We start from the raw sequence: 25,782 nt of genomic DNA, 5'->3' as shown, positions 1-25,782 counted from the left end.
TGGTGGAAAAAGCACAGAGTTTCTTCATAGTGGTATGGAGCAGGGGGCAGTTGTTGAAGTTGCTTCTCTGTGGAGTGAGAAGGAGAAAGAACAGAGTTTTTTCCAGAATGGGTAATACCCCAAGTTTCTTTTTTGTGTGGATGGGAAGATTGAGTATGGGGGGGGGCACAAAGTTACTTCTCAGTCAGGGGGATTGATGTGGAAAGCACTGAGGCTCTTCCCAGTAGAGGAGGAAGGCCCAAGTACCTTCTCAAATGAAGGAGCTGAGGGCCTAAAATTCTTGCAGCTTAGCAGGCCCAACATTCGTTTTACAATGAAGTTGGAGGGATTGTTCCCATTCTTCTGTTTCGTTGTCCAATAAGAGTGACCAATGGGTAGCTCAGCATAGGGACCAAAGGATGTGGTCAAGGGACTGGCCCAAGATATGCACAGATTGGGGTCTGGGGGCAGGCCAAAGACATTTCAGGCAATTCAGAAAAAATATTTTTAGTCCCAATCTCCCATTTCCTCCAAGATGGCCGCCCAAAGAACTCGATACTGGTAGTCAGGAGCGAAACTGCACGCTACTTAGTCCTGCTTATATGTTCCAAATTCCTACCCAGTCTTTAGGCGCAAAGCCAAGTCAAGGCGTGCGCCTGTGAATGCAAATCCTCCTGTAACTGTAAATGTCTGCTTCCATCGAACTGCTTCCACTTAATGTGTGCTGCACCTGTTGGGTGACATGTGGGGACCCATAGAGGAGAATCCAACCTGTGGGATCTGTGCTCCAAAATATTACAAAAAAAAATCATTTGAAGTAAAACACAAAATTGCCAATGAAGCAAATTCATTGTGTTTCTATGCATCAGTCTCTAAGTGATTCTATATTTTATTCCCAAGTGGAAGAACAAATAAGGGAAATTAAGGCATTTAGCCAAAGAAAACTGATGTGTTTGTTCCAATCAGTTGTTTTGGCCCAAGGGCTTAGCATATTTGATCTTTGTATAAACTTGGCACACATAAATATAACTGGCTGCAGTGGAGTTAAAAACCATTATCTACTTACTGGTTGTTTATTTTATTAATAAGGTAATTATAGGAAGCTAATATCTACAGGGAGCAGAATTAATTAAGACCATCAAACAAATAAGATCGCTTAACAGTTTTCACGACAGGCAGGTGGCTTGACAAAACAAAGTGGTATTTTAAAGCATACATTCCATTAACTGAGCAGCCTCATTACTCAGTTAGGTGCTTGGCTCCTAGAAACTCACAAGCTTGAATCACAAATCCACCTGCCTTGGTTGGATGATCTCCATTTAGATAGCAGTTCACATGCGGTGTTCTCAGCAGTCATTGTGGGTAACTCTACAACCAGACTGTCTATCAAACTAGCTGCAAGAGATTGCAGGATGTTTAACAAACTGGAAGGTTGGGCAAATTGGTAGAATTATTTAATTAGGTTTTTGGACACTGTTCCCTAATCAGGCTGTAAAGTCTTTCTAATTAATAATGGTCATAAATATTACAAATGATTTTCTTAAAGCTTTTAGACATATAGTAAGGGATGGATAACCAATTCTGTGGGTTAGACACTAGCGTTTGAACTCTGGGGTCAATCAAGTCTGTCTGCTGACTGTAAAGGTTCTATATAAAATGAGTTTGAGCTTATTGCAGTTCATAGTAGATATAGCCCCACAGCACAAAAATTCAACACTGAGTTTTCCTCATAGACATTTTTAAGTTGTCGTATTGGTTTATCTTTCTCTTCCTATGAGAAGAGTTGGGCCTTCATTTGACAACTGCTCACAGGCGCAGACCAGTGTCATTTCATGTTGTGGTGCAGTATGACTGAGAATGATCCTCAAGCAAGGATTGTGACATGAGACAACAAGTTACTGAGTAACACAGCTCCCAGATCAAGTGTTGTGTCACAGTGTTGCACCACTATCTAAATGCCCAAACAAAATCAGCAAATGACAGCTGATACTCCAATGTTCTGCTGTTAGAACTGCAGCAACAGTTTAGTGCTGTTCAGTCTTTCTAAGTTAGTGGATGAATGAACTATTAAATATCAGAAATTCTCTGATCTGCATTCAAATGTCTCATATTCTTCTGACTCAGCAGGTTAACACAGACATTTCAACAAAACATTGAAGCAAAACCTTTACTCAGCCAGAGGGAGGCAGCATCGACAGCAAGTCTACAACAGCGTGCTGAGAGGCGCCCAGTGAATGATACTTTTTCTGATAAGTGGAATGATAATTCACATTATGATAATACAGGTTTTGTTGCAGAAGAAAGCACTTCAGTCTTAGAAAATCCCAGTGCCAACCCCTTAATAAGCACAAAATCAAGGAGCACATCTGCCCATGGGCGTAGGCCATTAATGAGACAGGACAGAATTATAGGAGTTCCACTGGAATTGGAACAGTCCGTGCATACAATACACAGTGTCAGAAATACACCAGAAACTGAAGTGCCTCCAAGTAATCCTTGGCAGAACTGGACTAGGACACCCAGTCCATTTGAGGATAGGACAGCATTTCCATCAAAATTGGACAGTACTCCTTTCAGCAGCCCTATTCCTGATAGGAAAGATTCAGAACAACAGTCAGTGCGTGGAATTACTGAACTTTCCAGCCCATTTACATCAGGTGCTCCGTGGAGTTTTCTCAACTCTAGAGAATCCAATTTAAGTAGAAGTCATGCAGATAAATTTACACACATCTGCAGACCTGAGTCTGCCAAGAGTGCTATTATTGTCAGTAAAAGTACAGAGAGACTTGCACCAATGATGAGATCGGTTAAAGCTGGCCAGTTTAAGAAATCCCAAAGCATTGATGAAATTGACATTGGGGCCTTCAAGATTTATAATATACCACTGGATAGTTATGGATCCAGCTCAGAAAATCCAGGTAGCATTGATATACCGGAGCAAATGCCAACACAAGAACAAGGTATGTCACGCAGCCATTCCGCTCCAATGTTGGATGAAGATTTATCAGAAACATATGGAAGTGGAAAGATGTCTCAAAAGGTTCCAATTACAAAAAAAATGTACCATTTTGACCAAAGTTTCAATCCCCAAGGTACGGTAAATGTTAAACCCGAGAGGCGAGTAACCACTTCTTTTACACATAATGTTGACTATGGTGTCCAGCAAAGCAAAAATGTTTCAAAAGATCTCATTAGTCCACGCTCCTTCAGAGGTTATCAACCCGTGGAACATATGTTTTCATTCTCCCAACCTTCTGTGAATGACGAACCAACTAATCCTAGGTTTTCAAGTCAAGGGGACAGGGCTGGATACTTAAGAAGGGGTGACTCCCTGGCAACCTCCACAGAAATGATGTTGCATCGAAGGGTAAATGAAGCTCCAGAACTGCCACAAAGTGACAGATATGTCAGGACACACTTCAGAGGAGTTTTAGAACACCAGAACAGCGCATCATTGGTTGAATCACAGTATCTCAAAAGGAATGGAAGATATGAAGAAGACTATTCAACATTCCAAGACATAAAAAATCAGGGTAGGAATTTCCAAGATAAACCTTTAACTCAGAGGAGACCTTTGTCTGCAAGGAGCTACAGTACAGAAAGCTATGGGTTTTCCCAAACCAGGCCAGTTTCAGCAAGGCCTACCATGGCAGCTCTGTTAGAGAAGTTACCTTCAGATTATAACATCAGTAACTACAGTGAAAAGCCTTCAGAAAGCAATGATATAAGGATGAGGTCTTCACAGTTGAAAGGAGATGAGAGCTCTGCTAAAATTCCTCTAGACTGGAGACAACAACTGCTCAGGCATATAGAAGCTAAAAGGTTAGATAGGGTGAGTGTGCCTTTTTCTTTTCAAAAAGCTTCACTGGTCTAAATGTTGCCTATTTTTTTTCAATTCTAAAAAAAACATTCAAAGCCATTTGTTTAACTCCTCTGATGGCTGAGTTGGTAAGTTTGCTGCCAAGCGTGGAATTGAACCATACACATCAGGAAGGTCCCAAGTTGATTCTCTGGCCTATGCTGCATTAGTTGATCTCAGCCAAGGTGGTGATGGGGCACTACAATTAGCTTCAGTACCCTCAGCTACAGAAGCAAAAATTACTGAGTTTCCATCTTGTTGGCTATCCTGTGACCCAAGTTTGAAAGTGCATATATGTGAAGGTTGGATGAAGATGGAATTGAGCACTGTTGCGATGGCCAATGGGTGAGCAATCTATTCTCACATGAAAAACTTGAGGTAGCAGTTAGAAGGACTCAGTAAAGAAAGAGCATTGTATCTCCAAAACCATCTAGCATCTATAATACCATAACACAGTTATCATGATTGGATAGTCAGAATGTTTTTATATCTAGAAATCTCATCCTGACTTCCCTGAATTTTCCATTTGCTACAGATTTTGGGTGGTAAATAGAGCTAAATGTGTTCTTAAAAATTCCCACCTCAAACCCACCACAATAAATTTTCCCTGCTTTGAAACCTGTATCACTGAGAAGGACAAGAGCTGCAAAGTTATGGAAACACCATAATCTCCGAGTTCCCTTTCAAATTGTCATTCTTTAACATCATTGGGTCCAGATCTTAGAATTCCCTACTGAGCACAATTGTGGGAGCAACATCACTACAAAACATACAGTTGTTCACCACCTTCTCACTGCAACTGAGATGGGCAATAAAAGCAGTTCTGCCAGTGGCACTCAGATTCTGAAAATAAATAAAATAAATAAATCTGAACCTGCATTCTCCTCCAAAAAACTGACAGTTCCCTTAAGGCCCACTAGATGTACACTTGATCACATTTAAATGGTGTAAACAGGACATGACTAACCCCTCCAATCCATTCCATTTGATTTCTACACCAAACCTTCCTGACATAATATAAAAGCAAAATACTGTGATGCTGGAAATCTGAAATAAAAACAGAAAGTGCTGGAAATATTCAGCAGGTCTGGCAGCATCTGTGGAGAGAGAAACAGAGTTAACGTTTCAAGATTGTGACCTTTCATCAGAACTGAATGAGTATTTCCAGCACTTTCTGTTTTCCTCCTGACATAATTACTGCCACTATGTAAGTTCTTGTAATAACTGCTGCAAGTTATCCCCAATGTTGCCACAACAGGGAAACCATTTTGTGTGCTACTGCGGAAGGTTTTATTTGTCTGCATAGCAACCTTTTTAATACTTGACGGTTGATTCAGGTCTTTTGCTGCTACTTTAACTCACTGTACTCAAAGTACTGCTTTGCATTCTAGACATAAATTGCTCATTACTTTGATATCAAGAGGAGTAGGGTGAAAACATGGAAGAGACTAGGTTGGCGAAACTTCTCTACATATAGGGGTAATTTTACTCACAGGTGGGAAGCCAGCGGGATGCCCACCTGCGAGCTTCATTGAGAGGCCTGACCGATATTACATCCCGTCATTCACATCCCATCACTCAGGTAAGTCACAAGGAGTTTCAGCAGGGTCTCATTCTCAATATGTCACTAAAATGCCATCAGGATTCTATGTATGTCACAATATCCTGAATAGTATATATTAATGAGACTCCCACCTGAATCGGGTAGGTGTGTCAGCTGCTGGCAAAGACAATGAGGATAAACCTGGTGTGGGGCAGGAATAGAGGTAACAATTTTAACTCCCATTCTGCCCAGCTTTTGCTGGATGGAGGAAGTCACAATGTCCCCTATAGACTCTCATTTACCAGAGTTTATAGACCATGTAACCACCACAGCATGAGGAGGGTGTAGAAGAGGAGAGGAAATGGAATGAGAGCACAATTGATAACCCAGAATTTTCAACTAACAAGTATTGACTCACCAAATAAGGTTCCTTCACAACAGCTTGTTCTGTTTCCCCCCACTCTCACAAGGTCCCTCACTTTCCAATGCTTCTGCTGAGGGCCTTCCTAAGACAGAATTCTGTATTTTCCCTAAAATAAAAGCAAAATACTACAGATGCTGGAAATCTGAAATAAAAACAAAAAGTGCTGGAAATACTCAGCAGGTCTGGCAGCATCTGTGGAGAGAGAAGCAGAGTTAACGTTTCAGGTCAGTGACCCTTCATCAGAACTTCTGAGCTGCTTTCCCAGAGGGACCTGCTTCTGACAAGCTGCAGCTTACAACAACAGGTGCTGGGCTCATGTATAAAGCTCCCTTGTAGGTATTGGAGAGTGCTTTAAGAAAGCGAGTTCATAGCCACTTTCAGAGACCACAACATTTACACCTACTCCTTGCAGTCCATTGGTGTGGATACAATTTCTGAGTGGTTACTAGTTGGTGTTGTAACAGACTGAATAGTCCCAAACAGATCTTGAAAGTACTCTGAAAGTACTTGTTCAAAGCATCTATTGCTACACTGTTAGCTGCCACTCCAGAATCTCTCAGGCTGTCAGAGGATCCAGGATGTCCTGCAAGTAATGAGAAACTTTCTGCAATGTGCGGCAGCTGAAGGCAGTGGACCTCTCCCAATTATCCATCATCTCCACCTTATACATGAAACCAACTTCATTCCACGAGATTGATGCTCCCAAATTATTGTTCTTTTGAAGACTTGGCGTCTGAGATCAGGTTCACTAAGCTCCTCAGCTGAAGGCAGTGGTTTATTCCTTTTCCATGGATGATTGGCACTCTCCCTTTCTTCCACTTCCAAGTCTTCATCCTCACTAGTGCTCAGTAGCTTATCGAGTGATAACCCTTTTGTATGAGTATGATGAGTGTAAGGGCATTGCCATGCCTTGCCCTGCCTTTACCAAGTTTCACTTATGGGCTCACCTCCAGCTCACTCCTCTTCTACACACCTTTGTCTATCTGCCTATTAAATCTAACTCCCTCTTCCTTTAGACTCTGGGTTTTCAGCAATTGTGGACCTGCCCCCTAGTTGTCCTTCTTTGGTGCTGGATGTGTGCCATTTTTGCATTTGAAGGGAGAAAATGCAATGCTACTTATGAGTGCCATGTAGACTTGCTCCATTGAGGTCATGCATGCTATGATGATGAGAGACAAAGGTGGGGCAAGCGAGCACAAATGGAGGTATCTCTAGCCTGGACTGAATTGATGGGGCTCACATCCGGAGTACTGTCCTCCACAGACACGCCCAGCCTTAACATAGTCTCAACTAAGGAGGGTGAAATTTGCCTAGTAAGGGGTGCACAGAGGAGACAAATCAGAAATTTGTAGAAATGAGCCCTGGCGCAACCAAATTTCCATTGTTTTGTGGGGGGTTTCCACTGATTTTCTACCAGTTATAGCAGGAGACCAGCAGAAGCCCTGAGGAATATTGACCCCCAAGTATTGGCATGATTTCTCCTCATCAGGGAGGGAGATATCATAGTTGTGCTCAATCCTATTTTCACCTAATATTTGCACACACATTTGCTAGCAAGAGTTATTGGACTGGACACTAGTCAGAAGTTGCAGTTCTCAATGACTCTTCCCCTCTCTTTTCCTCCAAATGAAGTGCCCATAGATCAGTTAACTCAGCAGAGATCAAGGATTGAATCATACTTTTCTGATTTTACGTGGCTCAGTTCCACACTGTACAGTGCCTTGGCTAACTGAACTATTAGACCAGCTGGATACACAAAAAAACCTGAAGATGCTGGAAACCTGAAATAAAAACAGAAGATTCGTGAAATACTCAGCAGGTCAGGCAGCATCTGTGGAGAGAGAAACAGAGTTAACATTTCAGATTGATGACCTGACAAAAGGCCATCAACCTGAAAGATTGGGATAATTTTCTTATTGGGCTGCGGAGGCGAGACTGGAGGCAGGTAGGCCAGCAATTTCCCACTACCATCTGGCATGCCAGCTTGCCGGCAGGTTCCCAAATTCAGGCTATTTTTAAAGAGGCTGCTTGGGGAGGGAGTGGGGGTGGGTGACAGCTACCCACCCACAGGACAGCATGTAGCCATTTAAGCCAATTATTGGACCTGTTGAGGCCAGTGTGCAGACACCAACTGGAATTTTCCAGTCAGAGGTCGGGCCTCCTGCGAAGGCCGAATCCCAGTCAATGAATGGAGACAGCCTCTGGGCACCAGACTGAGGGGCCAGCGCTCCATCTACCATTTTTAATGCCCCCTGTGGCCACGATTGCAGATGGAGGGTACCCCCTCCCCGATGATGGCTTGGCAGCTGTGGTCTCTTTCTATTTATAAATTTTTGAAAAGTTTTCAGAGGGCGCCTCCATCTCGAGATGCCCTCTCTTTCTCCTTCTCTCATCGGTAGCTCCCACCTCTGACAGCGGGGCTGCTGATCTTTCAGTGCTGGACAGCCTCCTATTGACTCGCCAGCCTCGGGAGTCCACCCTCCATCCTTAATTGGATGGGGGACTCGGAGGCGGCCACTTAATTGGCCGCCTCCTCGAAAATCACTTCCAGGGTTCCGATGCCAGCACTTCCAGGATCAGCACGCTGGAACGAAAATCCAGCCCGTTGACTCTGTTTCTCTCTCCACAGATGCTACCTGACCTGCTGAGTATTTCAAGAGGAGCTATATATACCTTTTAAATGAATGTTCAGTCCCTGCCATTTTTATGCATGGCTCATTGAGTATTTTTGCACAAGTAGATTTTTTTTTAAACAAATGATAAATGTGGAAAACTGTGTTGGTATTTCAGCTTTAAAAATGCAGCTTTACAACCAACAAAACCTGTCAGTGCTTTCTCTCAGGTATATTACATGTCGTTAATTTTGGTTCATTTTTACAACTGTGAATCAAATGTGCCTGCTCTTTTATTTCCGAATAATTCAATTCAGTAACAAATAGCTGCTTTGCATCAGTGCATTTCTAGACAGTAAGAACTATTAAAATAATTATCTCTTTTCTAGCTGCCAGAATTCTTTTCAGAATATCGACAGTGACTGCCATGAATAATCACCAGGTTAAGACAGTGATTTTTCACTTTTCATTTCAAGTGGTTCACTTGAGGGTCAGCAGCATAGCTATTCGCTAAATTGATTGCCTGTTGGTCTCTCGTGAAACTGCTGAAAGAGATATAACTATTTTCATTTTAATTGGTTAATTTAAAAAAAACTCCCCTTTGCACTCCTCCTTTCATGAAACCACTGATTCATATCTGGTGGTGTTCCACAGGATATGCTAGCTATCCTTTTGTACCTTACCAACGTATACATTCTTCAAGTGTGAGTCTTTAACATGACTTTTGCCAGAACTACTGGAACTGTGGGATGTGTCTCGAGTGGGGTGGGGGTGGATAGCCCAGCTGAGCCCCATCCTCTCCTCATTTGATGTCTACAAACAATCTAGCAATTATAAATGGCAACCCTGACTCTCAGTGCTTCTTTCTCAAACGCAGGAGCATTGTGACCAATCGTAGCACCATACTCCCACCTTGGCTGAGTTCAGCTGACTCATTCCTAACCTGGATGAAACATGGAATCTTTTTGACCTGTATAGCTCATTACCTCACTTAACGGCGCATTTACCCTCTGTAGTCAGTCGAAACGTAAATCAGGAGAAGTGTTTAACGGGCAATTAAGCCAAAACTGCATGTTTTACACTATCATCTAAAGTCTAAACCACCTTCATTGCCCCTTTACCTCTGCAACCAAGGTTCAAATCTAGCCCGGACTGATGCAATGAAAGTATCTTCTGTCTACTGAAATGAGTTCTTTTTATGTTGTCTGATGCGTGGAGTCCAGTTAGTTGAAGGACTCAAACAGGTTTATTACAGCTAAACTATAATACAGTACAGAACTAATGACTTACAGAACCTTCCTTGAGGTGTCACTGTTGCCGAATGACTCAGGCTCATAGCATACTAAGATCTTAAAGGGACATCACTCTTAAAGGCAATCATACAACATCCCCTTTCTTTCCAAAGATAAGTCTCATATACTAAAGGTAAAAATAGATAAAATTAGATATCAAAGTTATTTACACATGGACAGAGATTGTGAAATTTACAAATGTAGAGGCTCAAAAGTCCATATGTCAGATGATAATGTAAAACATGCAGTATTGGCTTAATTGCCCGTTAAACACTTCTCCTGATTTACGTCATCTCAGTGGTTTGACAACTCTTGCTCGAGAAATTTGCGTCTCATCTGTTGCTGTTCTTTCTGAAGTTTCTCCCTCTCTGCATTCAATTTCTGTTGCTCCGCTTTCAGACTGCTATTAGGACCAGGTGAGAAGGAGTCTAGGGTTCCCTCTCAGCCTTCACCTAGTCTTACCGTAACAGGGTTTTATTTTAAACACACAGTTTTTTTCAGCTTCCCCTTTAGTGAATCTTTGTTCACTGCTTTCCAATTGTAAGGCAAAGAAACCAGCCAAACGGGTTTTCTTAGGTTTAACGAAAAAAGGTTGAACTTTATTAAACTTAAACCCTAATTCAGTTAACGCCTACGGACACATGATGCAGCCACTCTAGCATGCATATGTGATACACACATACAGATAGAGACAGAAAAGAGCAGAAGAAATAAAGTGGAAAAGTTTGAGGCAATATCTGAAGGTTTGATTACTGTTCTTCGAGCTCACTGCCTGGATTGTAGGTAGGTCTTGCTGTTCGCTGGGGCCCAGTATTCTTCTTAAACCTTGTTCGATGTAGGAGACTTTTCTCTCTTAAGGTTCATGTGTACTCAGTGGGTCCAGAGGCTTGTGAGAAAGAGATGGGAGCAGACAGGAGAGGTCTTCTCAGTCCAGGAGCAAACTGTCTCTCTAAGTTCAAAAACTGTCTCTACAATTCAAAAAAACTCAGGTTGCCCAGCAGGTTAGTCATGTGGCTAGCTGGTTTGACCACATCTGTTGTGGATTCAGCCATCTTAGCAGTCATCTTGGAATGTGAGCTTCCTCACTCTCAATGTCTGGTGATCAAAGTCCATTATGGGTTGAATGTGTAAGGCAATGGTCCATTGTCTTCACAAGCACTGTCTGTTAGTATGTAAATGTTTTTTCCAGCCATGGCTGATCTGTTTAACAAGTAATTTCCTCGCTCCTGCAACAGTTTAAAATTAATGTTCATATGACAAAATTAATATGCCTCATTCTTGGCAGGTTGGGGGTCTGCATGACACTTCTAATATACTCTGTTGCTTTTCTCAAGATGACCACTTTTGAGTCCTTGTAATTCTTGGAAAGTTCCGACACCTCATTTCAAAGAGCCAATGGACATTGCTTCAACTCATTCCTCCTCTGTCTCTTCAGGGCATTGCATATCCTTTACCTCTCCTCATCCTCCGCATCTGAAGGCTTGGGGCTCAAGGTCGAGGACTTGTTGGCGGAAGAGTACTTGGTCTGATGGAGATATGGAGATACCTGTCTATTCTGGCTCGTTGTGGTGCTGGTGGTTCTCTAGAGAGCAGAAGTGAACTCACGGCACAGGGTTCCAGTCCTTGGAGATTTCCCCTTGGCAATGCTCTCATGGATAGTTATGATGCTGGTAGTCCTGCCACTGCTGGTCCGCTCGTGTCTACTAGGAAGAACATTTGTGATTTCCATGCCGACTTGCCATAGCTGCATTGCATTGTTCGTGTGCCACTGCAAGGGTTGGGTGACCCGTTGTATGCAGAAAACTTGGCAGTTGTTGGTTGTGTCATTGAGTTCCAATTACTCCGGTACATATCTTTCAGCATTTGGACTGGTAGGATATTTGCACTAGTGCCAGTGTCAATCTTGACCCTGAGTGTATGTTTGCCAGCTTTCTTTGGGCACATGATGTTAATAGTGACAAAAGCTTCCATCAACCTGATGTGTCAGGTTCACAATGTAAATCTTTTGGCTGAGAATTGCTTCTCTATGAGTCTTGTCTTAGGTCTGTTTCACCGTGGACTTTGTGTATTGCTTTGCATTTACGCTGGTCTCTGGAGCTCTCCTTGCTGCTGTTGCCCTGTTCCTGCACCTGTTGTCTGTTTGTCTATGCCCTACTGTGATTTCTGGATGCACCTTTGGAGTGAGATTTCTTGCTTAGGCCGGCCCAGTGTCCTTTTGCACCACATGCCTTGCACAGGTCTCAGAATAGGGGACAACTTCATGGTGATTGGGACCAACCACACTTACCACACAGCTTCTTTGCTCTTTTCAACCTGGTTATGGCACCAATACTGTTGGCTGCAACTAGTGCTTGCAGGTACTGTTTCCCCTTTAAAAAAAGCTCTCGTGGCTGCTTTGATTGGCAGGAGCAGGTGTTTAATAGTGCTTGTCTGTTCATCTAGCTTCCAGAACTCTAGCTGTGCAATAGGCATTTCAAGTGCTTTTTTGCTTTGAAAACAATCAATCAGCCTGAGATAGGGATTGGGTTTTCCCTGTTTTTTTTTTCTTTTCCTGAGCCTTTAAAAAAAATCAACTTTGCAAGCAGCTCAAAGCTTTTTTTAACGTGATTCCTATCAGGACAATGACTCATCCGGTTGCAGTGATTGATTTGCAGCCTGTCGTTCAGTGCTCCGTCTTCTACAGCTTGAGGTGAGTTTTTTTTTCTTCTTTACACTGTTTGGGCCAGTATTTTTTTTTTACTTCCTCACTTTTAGCTGTTGGAAGTTAGTTTATAAAGCTGTTTTCCCTGTGGTCTTCGGTCTTAGATCCTTTCTTCTCACCACAGCTGCCACCATGTAATGAGTTCTTTTTATGTTGTCAGATGCAACATAAATGAGGTGCGTGGAGTCCAGTTGGTTGACGATCTCAAACAGGTTTATTACAGCTAAACTATTATACAGTACAGAGCTAACTATTTACAGAACCTTCCTGAGGTGTTACAGTTGCCGAGTGACTCAGGCTTCTAGTCACATGACTGCATCCTGGTACTTGGCTCATTAGCATACTAAGATTTTAAAGGGACATCACTCTTAAAGGCAATCATACAACATCTGCTAGGTAGAAGGGTCCTGCATGAAATCAGCAAACTCAAGCCAGTTCCTAGTTGGCATAGGTCCACAATACAAAACTTCACTAATTTGGCACAAATTGGGATTGCACTGGCAATCTCACTTAGAGAGGCCAGTGTGTAAAATGGAAATGTCATAGTCGTACAGTCAGAATTGCTATTCTGAGTATGGAATAAGGCACATTTTTAAAGCTTCAATCTATTAGCAGACAGCACTAGACTTTACCTATGGTAGCTTCATGCTGGGATACATGAATGAGTATCTTCACACGGATGAGCACAGAAATTCACCATAAATTTAAAGAGTTGACATTAACCAAATAAATTTTATGGAAGTAAGTGCTCCTTTAAAAGAAAAGGAGTCCATTTTTATAGCCTCGTCACTTCTCTTGGATACATCTCAAAGTGCTTCATAATCAATTGATTATTTTGAAGTGCCGTAAGTGCTGCTATATGGGCAAACATGGCAGCCGTCATGTTCACAGCATGATCCTGCAGTCGTGAGACTTTAGGATTTGACGAGGTGCTTGTGAGGAACTTGCAACACTGTAGTCTATATTGGTTGGAGTGAGTATTTAGTCACTAAGGTTCAGTGCCTCCAATCTTCAGCCAAGAATTTCAGATTGGAACAATCTGTTTTAGTGGTTTGGGTGGCTGAAACACTGGCCAGGATTTTATTCTGGTGGCGGGGGTCTTGACATCCGAGGAAAGCAACGCTGAGATTCCCGCGTCGCCTTTTCTCTGGCGGACCCGCTGCATCTAGTGCCAATCAGGCACTTAAGTGGACAGCGGTGGGCCTTCCTGATTTTCTCTGAGTTAGCCAATTAGAGGCCAGAAGGCGGGCTAACTGTCCAATTAAGGAGGGTGAGCAGGCTTTTGAAGCTAGAGGGCCTGTAGGAGACCCTCCCACCCTGAAAAAGCAGCAGGCTGCCTTTTCAAGTAAGAGAGAGAGAGGACATCTCAAGATGGAGGTGCCCTCCAACTTTTTAAAGTTTTAAATGAAAAATAGACTTAGCAGCCGGGCCACCATTGTGGAGGGAAAACCCCTCCACAGGGTGGTCTGCAGTCACATCTGTGACCAGGCAAGCGAGGGTGAAGAGTGCGGGCTTCAAAAACTGCCTGGAGTGCTGGCTCCCCTGGTCTGCCGCCAGGAGGCCATCTCCAGGCAGCTGGCCTAGTCCCGATGCCTTCAGGGGCCCATTTTCCAGTTGGCCTCTGACAATAAGCCTCAATTGGCCTTTATGTCCTGCTAATTGGCTACCCGCCACCACTGGTCAGCAACACCAATGTCCGTGGCAAAAATTTTGCAGTCCGTAGTAATTTTAAATGCCTTGCTCCAAGCCTTTAATCTTGTGTTTTAAATAACCTAGCGGCTAGGTTATTTTAAAACACAAATTTAAAGGCTTGGAGCAAGACATTTAAAATTACCAGGAGCGAAAGTAATTAGAAAGGATCGGGATCATCAGGGCATCCGGCTAGGTCCTAGAACATGAAGCAGTGACATGGCAAACAATAGTGGGAAATGTCTCGGAACACCCTTCTCCAGTTTCCCTGTGCTGGGAATCAATTAAACAATAGCCATTTTACATAAATCTCCGCAGTCACTTTAGGTGAAAGCGCCTTGTTCCCTCCAGTGTCGAGATGAGAGGTTAGCTTCCAAATATGGAAAAAAAATCATTTCAGCACAAGTCTTGTGATTGCACAACACGGGACACCAGTTTGAGAACAATAAACCATGAAATAAAAACCATAGGAGAAAAACACAAATCTTGCTATTTATATCACCTGTATTTCATCAGTGTCGGCATATTTGGTTAATGAGGAAATCGAGTGGAGGTACAATGAGACATGGACGTATTTGAACAAGTCTTTATAGTTTTGGTATAGTGTTAATATGTTCATAAAGTAATTGCTGTAGGATAGTGAATTATATAGAAATACGTACAGTAGACAGCAACACTACATGATCAAAGGGAAGCACTGTTGTTAGGTGGTAGTCATTTTGTTTTAGTGTGTTTATTTTCATTCTGGGGTTTCTTTCCTATCAGTGTCTGGAAAGGAATTATCAGATAGTTCGAAAGATAAAGACCATTGCACAGGTTAGGCAATTTGAGAAATATCAATGTGATCTAGTTCCAACTTCAATCTATTTGCGAAGGAAAATAGTTACTTGAGGTGAGATATTCTTATGGATCATAATACTTATTAATTTAGATACGCAGTTCTACAACCCTTTTGCATTTTAATGTGCTAATACTTTATGAAACTTCACAGCTGCTTATCAATTATGCATTTTTTAAAAGAAGGATTATTTGAACAAATAAGGGTACTCACTTTCTGTACAATTTTGGAATATGTTTTAGGAACTAAATTTCATAAAGGAAATCCTACACATTATGTAGTCTTAAAGTATACAGATTATTTTTGACAGGGATAAAACCAGATGAACATAGAATAAATATACTTTATAGTCTGTTATTTGTAGATGATTGGAAAACCCTTTTGATACTCATTTATGTTAAGAAGGGCTCTTCAGCTTTGATTTTGTTTTCTTCGGTTCATTGTTAGCACTGTGGTTCTGTAATCCAGAGGAAACCTAAGATCAATGGGACTCAGAGTCCATTGAAAGATCAGATACAAATTTATTGTACAAATAAATCTGAAAGAGTTTTCTGAGGAAATATGAGTAACATTTTTGTCTCACTTTTTTGTGCGTTGGTTCTCATTGATGTTGAATTTGTTTTGGATGTTGTTACAAATATACTTATTGAAGTATGTTGCCCAATTCTATGAGCAGATGGTTTGTGTTATTTTGTAAATTATTTGATATTTAAGTAGATGTTAATGAGCGATTATAGTTGGTTTTATCCTGAAAAGAAAATGGAGGAGTAATTGACACAAGAGATGAGAAGTGAACATTTTTTATCTTGTGGTACCTATTCCAGCACAGAATTTGCTGGGCCACTCTCTGTAGCTATAAGTGGCTAATTCAAGTTTCAACACTTTCATATTTGTGTGCTAGTAATTAATATTAAGTTTGTTGTTTTGGATATTACTTTTCTGTTCTGGTTATGTTTATAAATTGAAAAAAAAAGATTACTTTTCGCTCCATAAACCTGTGCCAGGAATTAGTAGACAGATTATTACATACAAGTGATCGGGTTGACCAAAGGAGTGAGTATTAATGAAAGATAAGGCCATTTTCCTGGCAGACCAGAAGCAATACAATGTAAGTTCTTAGACAGGTACCATGGGTTCTGTTTGCTTTTGTCCTGCCGACTAATAGTTGTAATGCAAACTCCAACATGTTTGTACTAGACTGGGGGCTTTGAGCTGATCAAATAACTTGGTTGCTTTATTCATCTCTCCGTCCCCTATTCCAATACGCAACATAACAGAATGTCTATTGTAACCAAAATTGTTAACATGTCAACCTAAATTATGTTTTACTCAGTCAGTCTTTGTTTGGGGTTGTACAGGCATTGTTTATCAAAAATTAAATCTAGTATTTTATTTCCTAGTCATTTTTATAGAAAGAAGTGATAAACCAATGATTGGCTATACACGTTATATATAGATTAATTGCTCCCATGTCCATGGCTAAGTCAATAATTTTGTCAAATGTCCGTGGTGCAATATGTTGATGCCTATACCTGCCCGCCACTTGTGGGTAGCCCTGCCACCCCTCAGGGAAAATGGCTCAGGGGTGGGTTGGAGCCAGCAGGATGGAGCCAGCACGCTGGCTGGCAGCACAAATATTCACACCCATCCACCTCGTGCTTGGCCCCATTGGGGGCTAAAAATCTAGCCTTAAGTTTCTTGTATTCCCTTGAATTTAGATTAAGGGTGATCTAATTAAGGTGTTTAAGATAATTAAAGGATTGATAGGGTAGATAGAGAGAAACTATTTCCTCTGGTGGGAGAGTCCAGAACAAGGAGGCAAATCATTAAAATTAGAACTAACCTGTTCAGGGGTGATGACAAAAAGAACTTCTTCACACCAAGGGTAGTTGAAATCTGGAACTCTGTCTCCCAAAAAGCTGCTGAGTCTAGGTCAATTGAAAATTTCTAAATTGAGATTGCTAAATTTTCAAATATAAATAAAAACAAGAAATGCTGAAAATACTCAGCAGGTCTGGCAGCGTCTGTGGAGAGAGAAGCAGAGTTAACGTTTCAGGTCAGTGAAAGTTCTTCAGAACTGGCAAATATTAGAAAGGTAAAAGGTTATAAGCAAGTAAAGTGGGGGTGGGGCAAGAGATAACAAAGGAGAAGATGTAGATAGGACAAGGTCACAGAATAGCTGACCAGAAGGCCCTGGAGCAAAGGCAAACAATATGTTAATGGTGTGCTGAAAGACAAAGCATTAGTACAGATAGGGTGATAACGGACTGAAAATTGAACAGCCGCAAGTACAAACATGAAAAAAAACTGAACAAACTAAGATGAAATAAAATAAAATAAACACAAAAAATATATTAAAAAAAGGAAAAAGAAAAAAATAACTAAAAATAAAAGTAAAATGGGGGACCCATCATGCTCTGAAATTATTGAACTCAATGTTCAGTGCGGCAGGCTGTAGCGTGCCTAATCGGAAAATGAGATGCTGTTCCTCAAGCTTGCGTTGATGTTCACTGGAACACTGCAGCAATCCCAGGACAGAGATGTGAGCATGATCGCAGGCGGGAGTGTTGAAATGGCAAGCAACTGGAAGCTTTGGGTCCTGCTTGCGGACCGAGGGGAGGTGTTCTGCAGAGCGGTCACCCAGTCTGCGTTTGGTCTCCCCAATGTAGAGGAGACCACATTGTGAGCAGCGAATACGGTATACTACATTGAAAGAAGTACAAGTAAATCACTGCTTCACCTGAAAGGAGTGTTTGGGGCCTGGGATAGTGAGGAGAGAGGAGGTAAATGGGCAGATATTGCACCTTCTGCGATTGCAGGGGAAGGTGCCATGGGAAGGGGACGAGGTGGTGGGGCTAATGGAGGAGTGGACCAGGGTGTCACGGAGGGAACGATCCCTTCGGAATGCTGACAGGGTAAGGGAGAGGAAGATGCGTTTGGTAGTGGCATCACCTGGAGGTGGCAGAAATGGCGGAGGATGATCCTTTGGATATGGAGGCTGATGGGGTGGAAAGTGAAGACAAGGGGAACCCTGTTGCAGTTCTGGGCGGGAGGGGAAGGGGTGAGGGTAGAGGTGCGGGAAATGGGCCGGTCACGGTTGAGGGCCGTGTCAACCACAGTGGGGGGGGGGGGGTGGGATTCCTCGGCTGAGGAAAAAGGAAGACATATCAGAAGCGCTGCCGTGGAAGGTAGCATCATTAGAGCTGATGTGTCGGAGATGGAGAAACTGGGAGAATGGAATGGAGTCCTTACAGGAGGCAGGGTGATAAGAAGTGTAGTCGAGGTAGCTGTGGGAATCGGTGGGCTTATAATGGATATTAGTAGACAGCCTATCCCCAGAGATGGAGATAGAGAAGTCAAGGAAGGGAAGGGAAGTGTCGGAGATGGACCATGTAAAGGTGAGAGAAGGGTGGAAATTAGAAGCAAAGTTGATAAAGTCTTCCGGTTCGGGGTGGGAGCAGGAAACGGCACCAATACAGTCTTCAATGTACCAGAAAAAGAGTTGGGGGATGGGGCAATAGGACTGGAACAAGGAATGTTCGACATATCCCACAAAAAGACAGGCATAACTAGGACCCATGCGGGTACCCAAAGCAACACCTTTTACTTGAAGGAAGTTGAAGGAGAAGTTGTTCAATGTGAGAACAAGTTCAGCCAGGCAGAGGAGGGTGTTGGTGGATGGGGACTGGTTGGGCCTCTGTTCAAGGAAGAAGCTGAGAGCCCTCAAACCGTCCTGGTGGGGGATGGAGGTAAAGAGAGATTGGACATCCATAGTGTAGAGGAGGCGGTTGGGGCCAGGAAACTGGAAATTGTCAAAATGATGTAGGGCGTCAGAAGAGTCACGGATATAGGTTTTGAAGAGACTGGACCAGCGGAGAAAAGATAGAGCCAAGATAGGAAGAAATAAGTTCAGTGGGGCAGGAGCAGGCTGACACAATGGGTCTGCCAGGACAGTCCTGTTTGTGGATTTTGGGAAGGAGGTAGAAGCGGGCTGTCCGGGGTTGTGGGACTATGAGGTTGGAAGCTGTAGAGGGAAGATCTCCAGAGGAGATGAGGTCAGTGACAGTCCTGTGGACAGTAGCTTGATGTTCAGTGGTGGGGTCATGGTCCAGGCTTACTAAATTTTCATTAGGTTAGGGTATTAAAGGTTATGGAACCATAATGGATAAATGAAGTTAGTATACAGATCATTCATGATCTAATTGCATGGTGGAATAGTTCACTGTGGTGAATGGCCTACACTTGTTCCTATGTTTTCATTTGTACAGAGGAGATTTTGAGGTGATTTGATAGAGTTTAAAATTATAAAGGGATAAAACAGATTAGATAGAAACTGGCTGTTTCCAGTGGTTGAGGGTTCTGGAATGAGGGCCATAGATATAAGATTACAGGACAATATAGATGGGCTGGCTGCAGAGCAGTGGCAAATGGAATTTAGTCCTGAAAAGTGTGAGGTGATGCATTTTGGGAGGTCTAACAAGGCAAGGGAATATACAACGGATATATATAGGACCCTAGGAAGTACAGAGGGTCAGAGGGACCTTGGTGTACTTGTCCATAGATCGCTGAAGGCAGCAGCACAGGTAGATAAGGTAGTTGGGAAGGCATATGGGATACTTGCTTTTATTAGCTGATGCATAGAATATAAGAGCCGGGAGGTTATGAAGGAGCTATATGAAATGATAGTTAGGCCACAGCTGGAGTACTGTGTACAGTTCTGGTCACCACACTATAGGAAGGATGTGATTGCCTGGAGAGGGTGCAGAGGAGATTCACCAGGATGTTGCCTGGGCTAGAGCATTTCAGCTATGAAGAGAGACTGGATAGGCTAAGGTTGTTTTCCTTAGAGCAGAGAAGGCAGAGGGGGGACTTGATTGAAGTATACAAAATTATGAGGGGCATAGATAGAGTAGATAGGAAGAAACGTTTTCCCTTAGCAGAGGTGTCAATAACCAGGGGGCATGGATTTAAGGTAAGGTGCAGGAATTTTAGAGGAGATTTGAGGAAAGAAAATTTCACCCAGAGGGTGGTTGGAGTCTGGAACACACTGCCTGCAGGGGTGATAAACCCACACAACATTTAAGAAGTATTTAGATGAGCACTTGAAATGCCATAGCATACAAGGCTACGGGCCAAGTGCTGGAAAATGGGATTAGAATAGATAGGTGCTTGAAGGCCAGCACGGACACGATGGGCTGAAGGGCCTATTTCTGTGCTGTATAACACTATAACTCTATGACTACTGCTATATGGAGCATAAACATTAACACCAACTGGGTGGGCTGAAGTGTTTGTTTCTGTGTTATAATTTCTGTGTAATTCTGGGGCCATCATTGTTAACCATTTGTTAATTCTTCCTCATTTTGAACTTGGAGGGTGTAGTATCTGTTGTCCTTCAGACAACAACTGGCAGTTTTATATTTGTTGCCTTCTTAGTTTAAGTCCTTGAATATCAATGTCAATGTGGCATCTCCCTATATTTCTAATACTACAACTTGGGTCCTTATCACAACAGCAACTTAACTTTCATAATGGAATGATCTCTCAATACTGACAGTGTGTTCATCACCCATTGCAGATATGTGCCCCACACAATGCCACTGATGCACTGGTTTGGGCAGCAGTCATGTCTTGTATCAGGTGATAGACACCAGCAGAGCTTCTCGACATGTGTCCATTCAGGAGGAATCAGCACTGTAGAATTACATAGAAATTATATCGCTACTGAAACCAGTCATTAAAAATACAAGGGGCTCATTCATATTGTTAATTGGAGATACTGGTAGATGCCAGCTTCAGCCCTAAACAATTAATGAGTGCCAAGCTGAGAAGGAGTGAAGAATGCTTTGGACTTTCTTCAGTGACATTAACATCCCAATACAAGTTAAGTTTGTAACATATAAGGCATCTACCCAAACAGTTCTGCTTCATGGTTCAGTACTCCTACTCAGGAAATGTAAGGACTTATTTGGCCACTGTAGAGGATCCAGGAGCGTAATAGATTTGTAGCAAAAAGGAAAAGGTTTCAGGGAAGAACTGCTTTGGCCTACAATCATTTCACATTTAGTACCACTAAGGGGAAGTCAGCCTCATGGCAAGCATATCATATAAGGATTTGCAATAAATAGTTGGTAATGAATTAGCCTGATATGAGTCACTGGACTTGGATGTCCATTATATGAAGATGGCTGCCCTATGTAGGCCATTCCTTCACATTGAAGGCAGATGTCTGCCTTATAGGTGACAAGAAAATATTGAGGCTTGGGATGATCGCTGCTGGAAAATGTTAATTGGATGTCAAATATGAGAACATGGGCTCATATATCCAGAACCTTCTGGCTGCTATAATTAGCTGGTAGAGAAGCAAGAAACTGCTGCTTAAATTCCTAATCTCCAACGAGTGGAACTACTATTTAATGTCTACGGTCTGTATCCGTAGTATGGTCAGGAAGATGGTGGCAGTGCATTCGCACAATTCACAGTGAGTTGTGCTGCTCATCATGCTGTTCTGGAGAAGCTCTTAATATCTCCTGACTTCCTAATGAGGGATTGAGCATATATTTGTCAGTTGCCTAATGACCAGTTAGTAACTATCGCACTGGCTGGAGGTGAACAGGGTCTCTTTGGGTCCATCTGACTCCAAGGAAACAACTGAAGTTCAGAACCAAGTCTCTGTAGCAGACTCAGTAATCTGAAATATTAGCCAAGCAGGTCTGTAATACTCCAACAAATTGTTGATAAATGCTCATTTGTGCTCTTGGAAAAAATAATGGCACAGAAATTCAATCGCACCATGCCTGTTGCAGGTGTAAAATGGGTGCCTAAAGATCCAATATGATAGGTGGCCTGCACAAATTTAATCCACACCGAAATTGTACCACATGCCGTAATCGACTGGGCACTTTCGTAAGAGTCAAGGGATCATTTAAAAGTCTCATTATCATATTTAAATAAAGGTCCTTGTGTGAAATTGGTCTGCCCTGATGCCTGACTCACAATGTATTAAACTGACTTAGTAACTCAGGATGCTAACAGGCAGCAAGGACCCTTCAACAATACTATTTAAAATGCTGATCCACTACATACAGGTTTGTGGCTGGTTTGTCCTTTAAGGCTGCTGGTTAACTTTTGGACTATTTTTGCTTACTTTTCTGCCTTTTACAACTGATTTCTGACTTCTATTAACAAGTTGGTGGACTGTTTTTATTTGCCTTCAGTTTTATTACAGTCATGGATAGTTTGGTAGATCTTTGGTAGATAATAATTAGATCTACCCGGAATAAAGAAGCATCCAAGTTCAATCCTTTAATTTCTGTCTTGTTTGTTGTGTACATATCCAAGTGCTGCTCTGACGTATATCCCTAGTGACTATATTTTGGAAGGTGGAAAGCTGCTGAGCTTCCATTGAGGATACTTCAGATGGCTGCGGTTGGTGACCTCAATCAGCTCTGGACCTAGAGGGCCCTGCTACACACTGCAGCATTTTGACATAGGCCAGGGCAGTCTGACCCAACTGACCGTGGGGCACTAACAAGATCACTGGAAGAGTGAATGTTGAGGAAGCAGGCAAGCTATCATCCTGAGAAAGGACAGCAGGTGCCCCTCCCATGGTGCCAAGGGCACTTCTTATGGAACTGTACTTCAGCATTCCTATGGTCCTACATGAGTACAGAATGACACTCTGGAAACCTCTGTCAACATTGGCACCCAGAGCCAAGTTGGCAGCCATCTGAGCTTCCATGGTATTAGTGTGAGCAGCCATCAAAGCTGTCAGAGCGGTTAGCAGAAGCTCCACCCTAATCACTTCCTCTATGTAGGACGGAATGGTCTCCCTGGTCTGCATGAAGCCCAGACGCAATTTGGAGCTGAACAGCTCTGAGCTGTTGCACGAATCTCACTGGCAGGCTGCCCATGTTGCTTCAGTTATGCCATTAGGGCCCAGCTGCTATTTTTACCTGAGGCCTGAGCAGAGGAGCAATAGTGGCTTCCCCGCCAGGCCAAAACTGCTGGGAACTGCATCAAGGGCCAGAAGAGGCCCAGTAAGGTAAGTTTTTAAAATTTATTTGAAGTTTCCTTTTGGGGTAGGAGGTGCAGTAGTCCTCCTCTGTTCCCCACAAGGAAAGCTTGGGCTATCCCTGTGCCAGGCTTTGCCCCACTCCCCCAACTCTGGGGTTAAAATGGCAACACACGACCTACCTCTTCAATGTGTGGCAGTAATATAGTCAGAGGATAATCTGTCCCACATGTATTTATCTGAACAAAAGGGAGAAATTTAGTACAATATATATGTCTTCCCATTTATGGTTAGCATCTAATTGGTGCGGTTGCAAATTCAGCATATGATAGATGTAGAAATAGAAGAGATTTATTTATTTAATTTATTTAGAGATACAGCACTGAAACAGGCCCTTCGGCCCACCGAGTCTGTGCCGACCATCAACCACCCATTTATACTAATCCTACACTAACTCCATATTCCTACCACATCCCCACATTTCCCTACCACCTACCTATACTAGGAGCAATTTATAATGGCCAATTTACCTATCAACCTGCAAGTCTTTGGCATGTGGGAGGAAACCAGAGCACCCGGAGAAAACCCACGCAGACACAGGGAGAACTTGCAAACTCCACACAGGCAGTACCTAGAATTGAATCCGGGTCGCTGGAGCTGTGAGGCTGCGGTGCTAACCACTGCGCCACTGTGCCGCTAAACCATCTCACAGCATGCACTATCTCTATCTATTTCAATCACACACTTCTGCTTTTAAAATGTAATTATAACACTTTAATTTAGAAATGTCAACAAAGCTCAATTGTATTTTGCTAACCTTTCAGTTTTGTTACCTTGCATTCTTCATTACTGTATTAGTAAAGCTTTTACATACACACCACCAATCTGCTTTTATCTGCCTTTGCATTAGTCTTAATATTACAGAACTGCTTTAAGAAGAAGGATTCTTCTGGCCCAATTAGATTCTATTACCACACAAACTGCAGGATCATGGTTGTTGTCATTTAAAAAAAAATTTCCCCACCTTCACTCAGTCCATGTGTAAGCCTGGAAGGTGAGTGCCAATAAGGTATCACGCAGAGCTTTATCCTATACATACTCCACAGGGCCATTGAATAGCAATCAGGAGCAAGAGTCCTGGTTGATGTTTTTTTCCTTTAACTAGCCCAGGAACTCTGAAACCAGTTGTAGTGAATCCACTGCCACCCTGGCTGATAGGTAATTCAGCACAAATCAGCAGTTAAACCTCAGGCCTTCGTTATCCATAGGGCTGAATGCCACACCAACTACTGCATTTACATATTGGTGAAATCCTCAACTGTCAAAATTACTTGTTGTCAAACTAGCACCAATCATTAATATGTTGATTTTCTTGTATTCAGACACCATCACAACAGAGTAATGTCCATGACAGTGAACTGGAAGATATATCGCCCACAAGTCAATGGAGCTCATATGCATTGGGAAGGAGGGATGTACCACCAGAGAATATCATTAAAAAGGTTAGACTGTAGAAAGGTGGATTTAATTTTCTGCTGCCTTATGCCATAACTTTATGTTTTGTGATTTTATATTTGTTCCATGAAGTTCCTTTGCATTCATAGGAGTGTATATAGTTTCACTTTGTCATTATGGTTTAGACTTTCCAAATGGTGAGTTTAACCTTTTCACATATTTGTTCTATGTTTTTTTTTTAATAAATTGTTTCTATGATCTGTTTTAAATGTATGTTTTGTGAACACCATAGGGCCAATTTTAAACTCCTGGTAGGAGAGGACAGCAATCTTCGTCAGAGGCCCGGCAGATTTTTACCACCCGGCCTTCTTTGAATGCTGCTCGGCAGCTGCTTGGCTGTTTCCAGTGGAAAGCGGCAGCTGGCCAGGCGAGGGGAGACCCAGTAGTCTCCAGGCATCTAGAGAAGGTTGCTAGCAGCTAGGTAAGTGCGGAAAAGTGGGTGTTGCATAGCTGGGTAGGGGTGGAAGCCTTGACCACCACCAAAACCATTGGCTTCAAAATGGGGAATAGGCAGAAATGGAGCCGTTCCATTTGAACTGCTCCCCTGCTCTATTCCCATCGACTGACGAGAGTTAAAATCGCCCCTCATAAATTGAAATTGGTGAATTAATCATTGGACTACTGACAGATACATTAAAATACCTTTTTCTGAGCTGACCGTTTTTTGTTTGTTTTCAGCTTCTACACTGTGATGCTGAAACAAACATTAATATACAGCAATAAAGGTACTCAACGATCAGCAATAGATTTGTGCTGTAATGTTAATTATATAGAACTAAATTTCATACCAGAAAGGCATTTTAATTCAGTTCTTGTTGTCGACTGACCTTCTGCTATTCTCTTTAATTTTCTACTTCCAAAAAACTTTTAAGCATCCATATGAAAAAGAATCTGCATTTATATACCATCTTTTCATGTCATCACTAAGTCCAGAAATACTTTACAATTAATGAACTACTGTTGAAGTGGAATCACTGTTGCTATGTAGTCAAATAAGCCAGTCAGTTAGCACACAGCAAAACAAACAACAAATGAATAAATGACAATGCTGCTTGTTGTGTGTGGAATGCTGGCCATGACATGCAGTACTTTTCAAATAATGCTATGGAATCTTTTCCACCACCTGAGCAGGCACATGGACCTCGGTTTAATATTTCCCCCTGAGGATGGCAATATCATATTCCCTCAGTACTGCACTAAAGTGCCAGCATAGATTTTAATTCACTCAAATCCCAATCACTTACACAGCGTTAAAATCGGGCCCTATGTGTTCAAGTCTGTACTGGGATTTCAGCCCGTAATCCTCTGACTCAGAG

At 42.4% G+C, this 25,782-nt stretch overlaps 1 protein-coding gene across 1 annotated transcript in view; it reads left to right on the top strand.

The window, feature by feature from the left end:
* lrrc7 (leucine rich repeat containing 7) overlaps positions 1 to 25,782 on the top strand; it is a 278,045-nt gene that overhangs the window by 205,045 nt on the left and 47,218 nt on the right. The window contains exons 18-19 of the mRNA XM_068036431.1: positions 2,104 to 3,811; positions 24,334 to 24,453. Of these exons, the coding sequence (XP_067892532.1) occupies positions 2,104 to 3,811; positions 24,334 to 24,453 (1,828 nt within the window). The remainder of the gene's footprint in view (positions 1 to 2,103; positions 3,812 to 24,333; positions 24,454 to 25,782) is intronic.

Source organism: Heterodontus francisci, chromosome 8 (assembly GCF_036365525.1).
Source record: "Heterodontus francisci isolate sHetFra1 chromosome 8, sHetFra1.hap1, whole genome shotgun sequence".
In the NCBI taxonomy this organism is placed as follows: domain Eukaryota; kingdom Metazoa; phylum Chordata; class Chondrichthyes; order Heterodontiformes; family Heterodontidae; genus Heterodontus; species Heterodontus francisci.
This window is presented reverse-complemented; position numbering and strand designations above follow the sequence as displayed.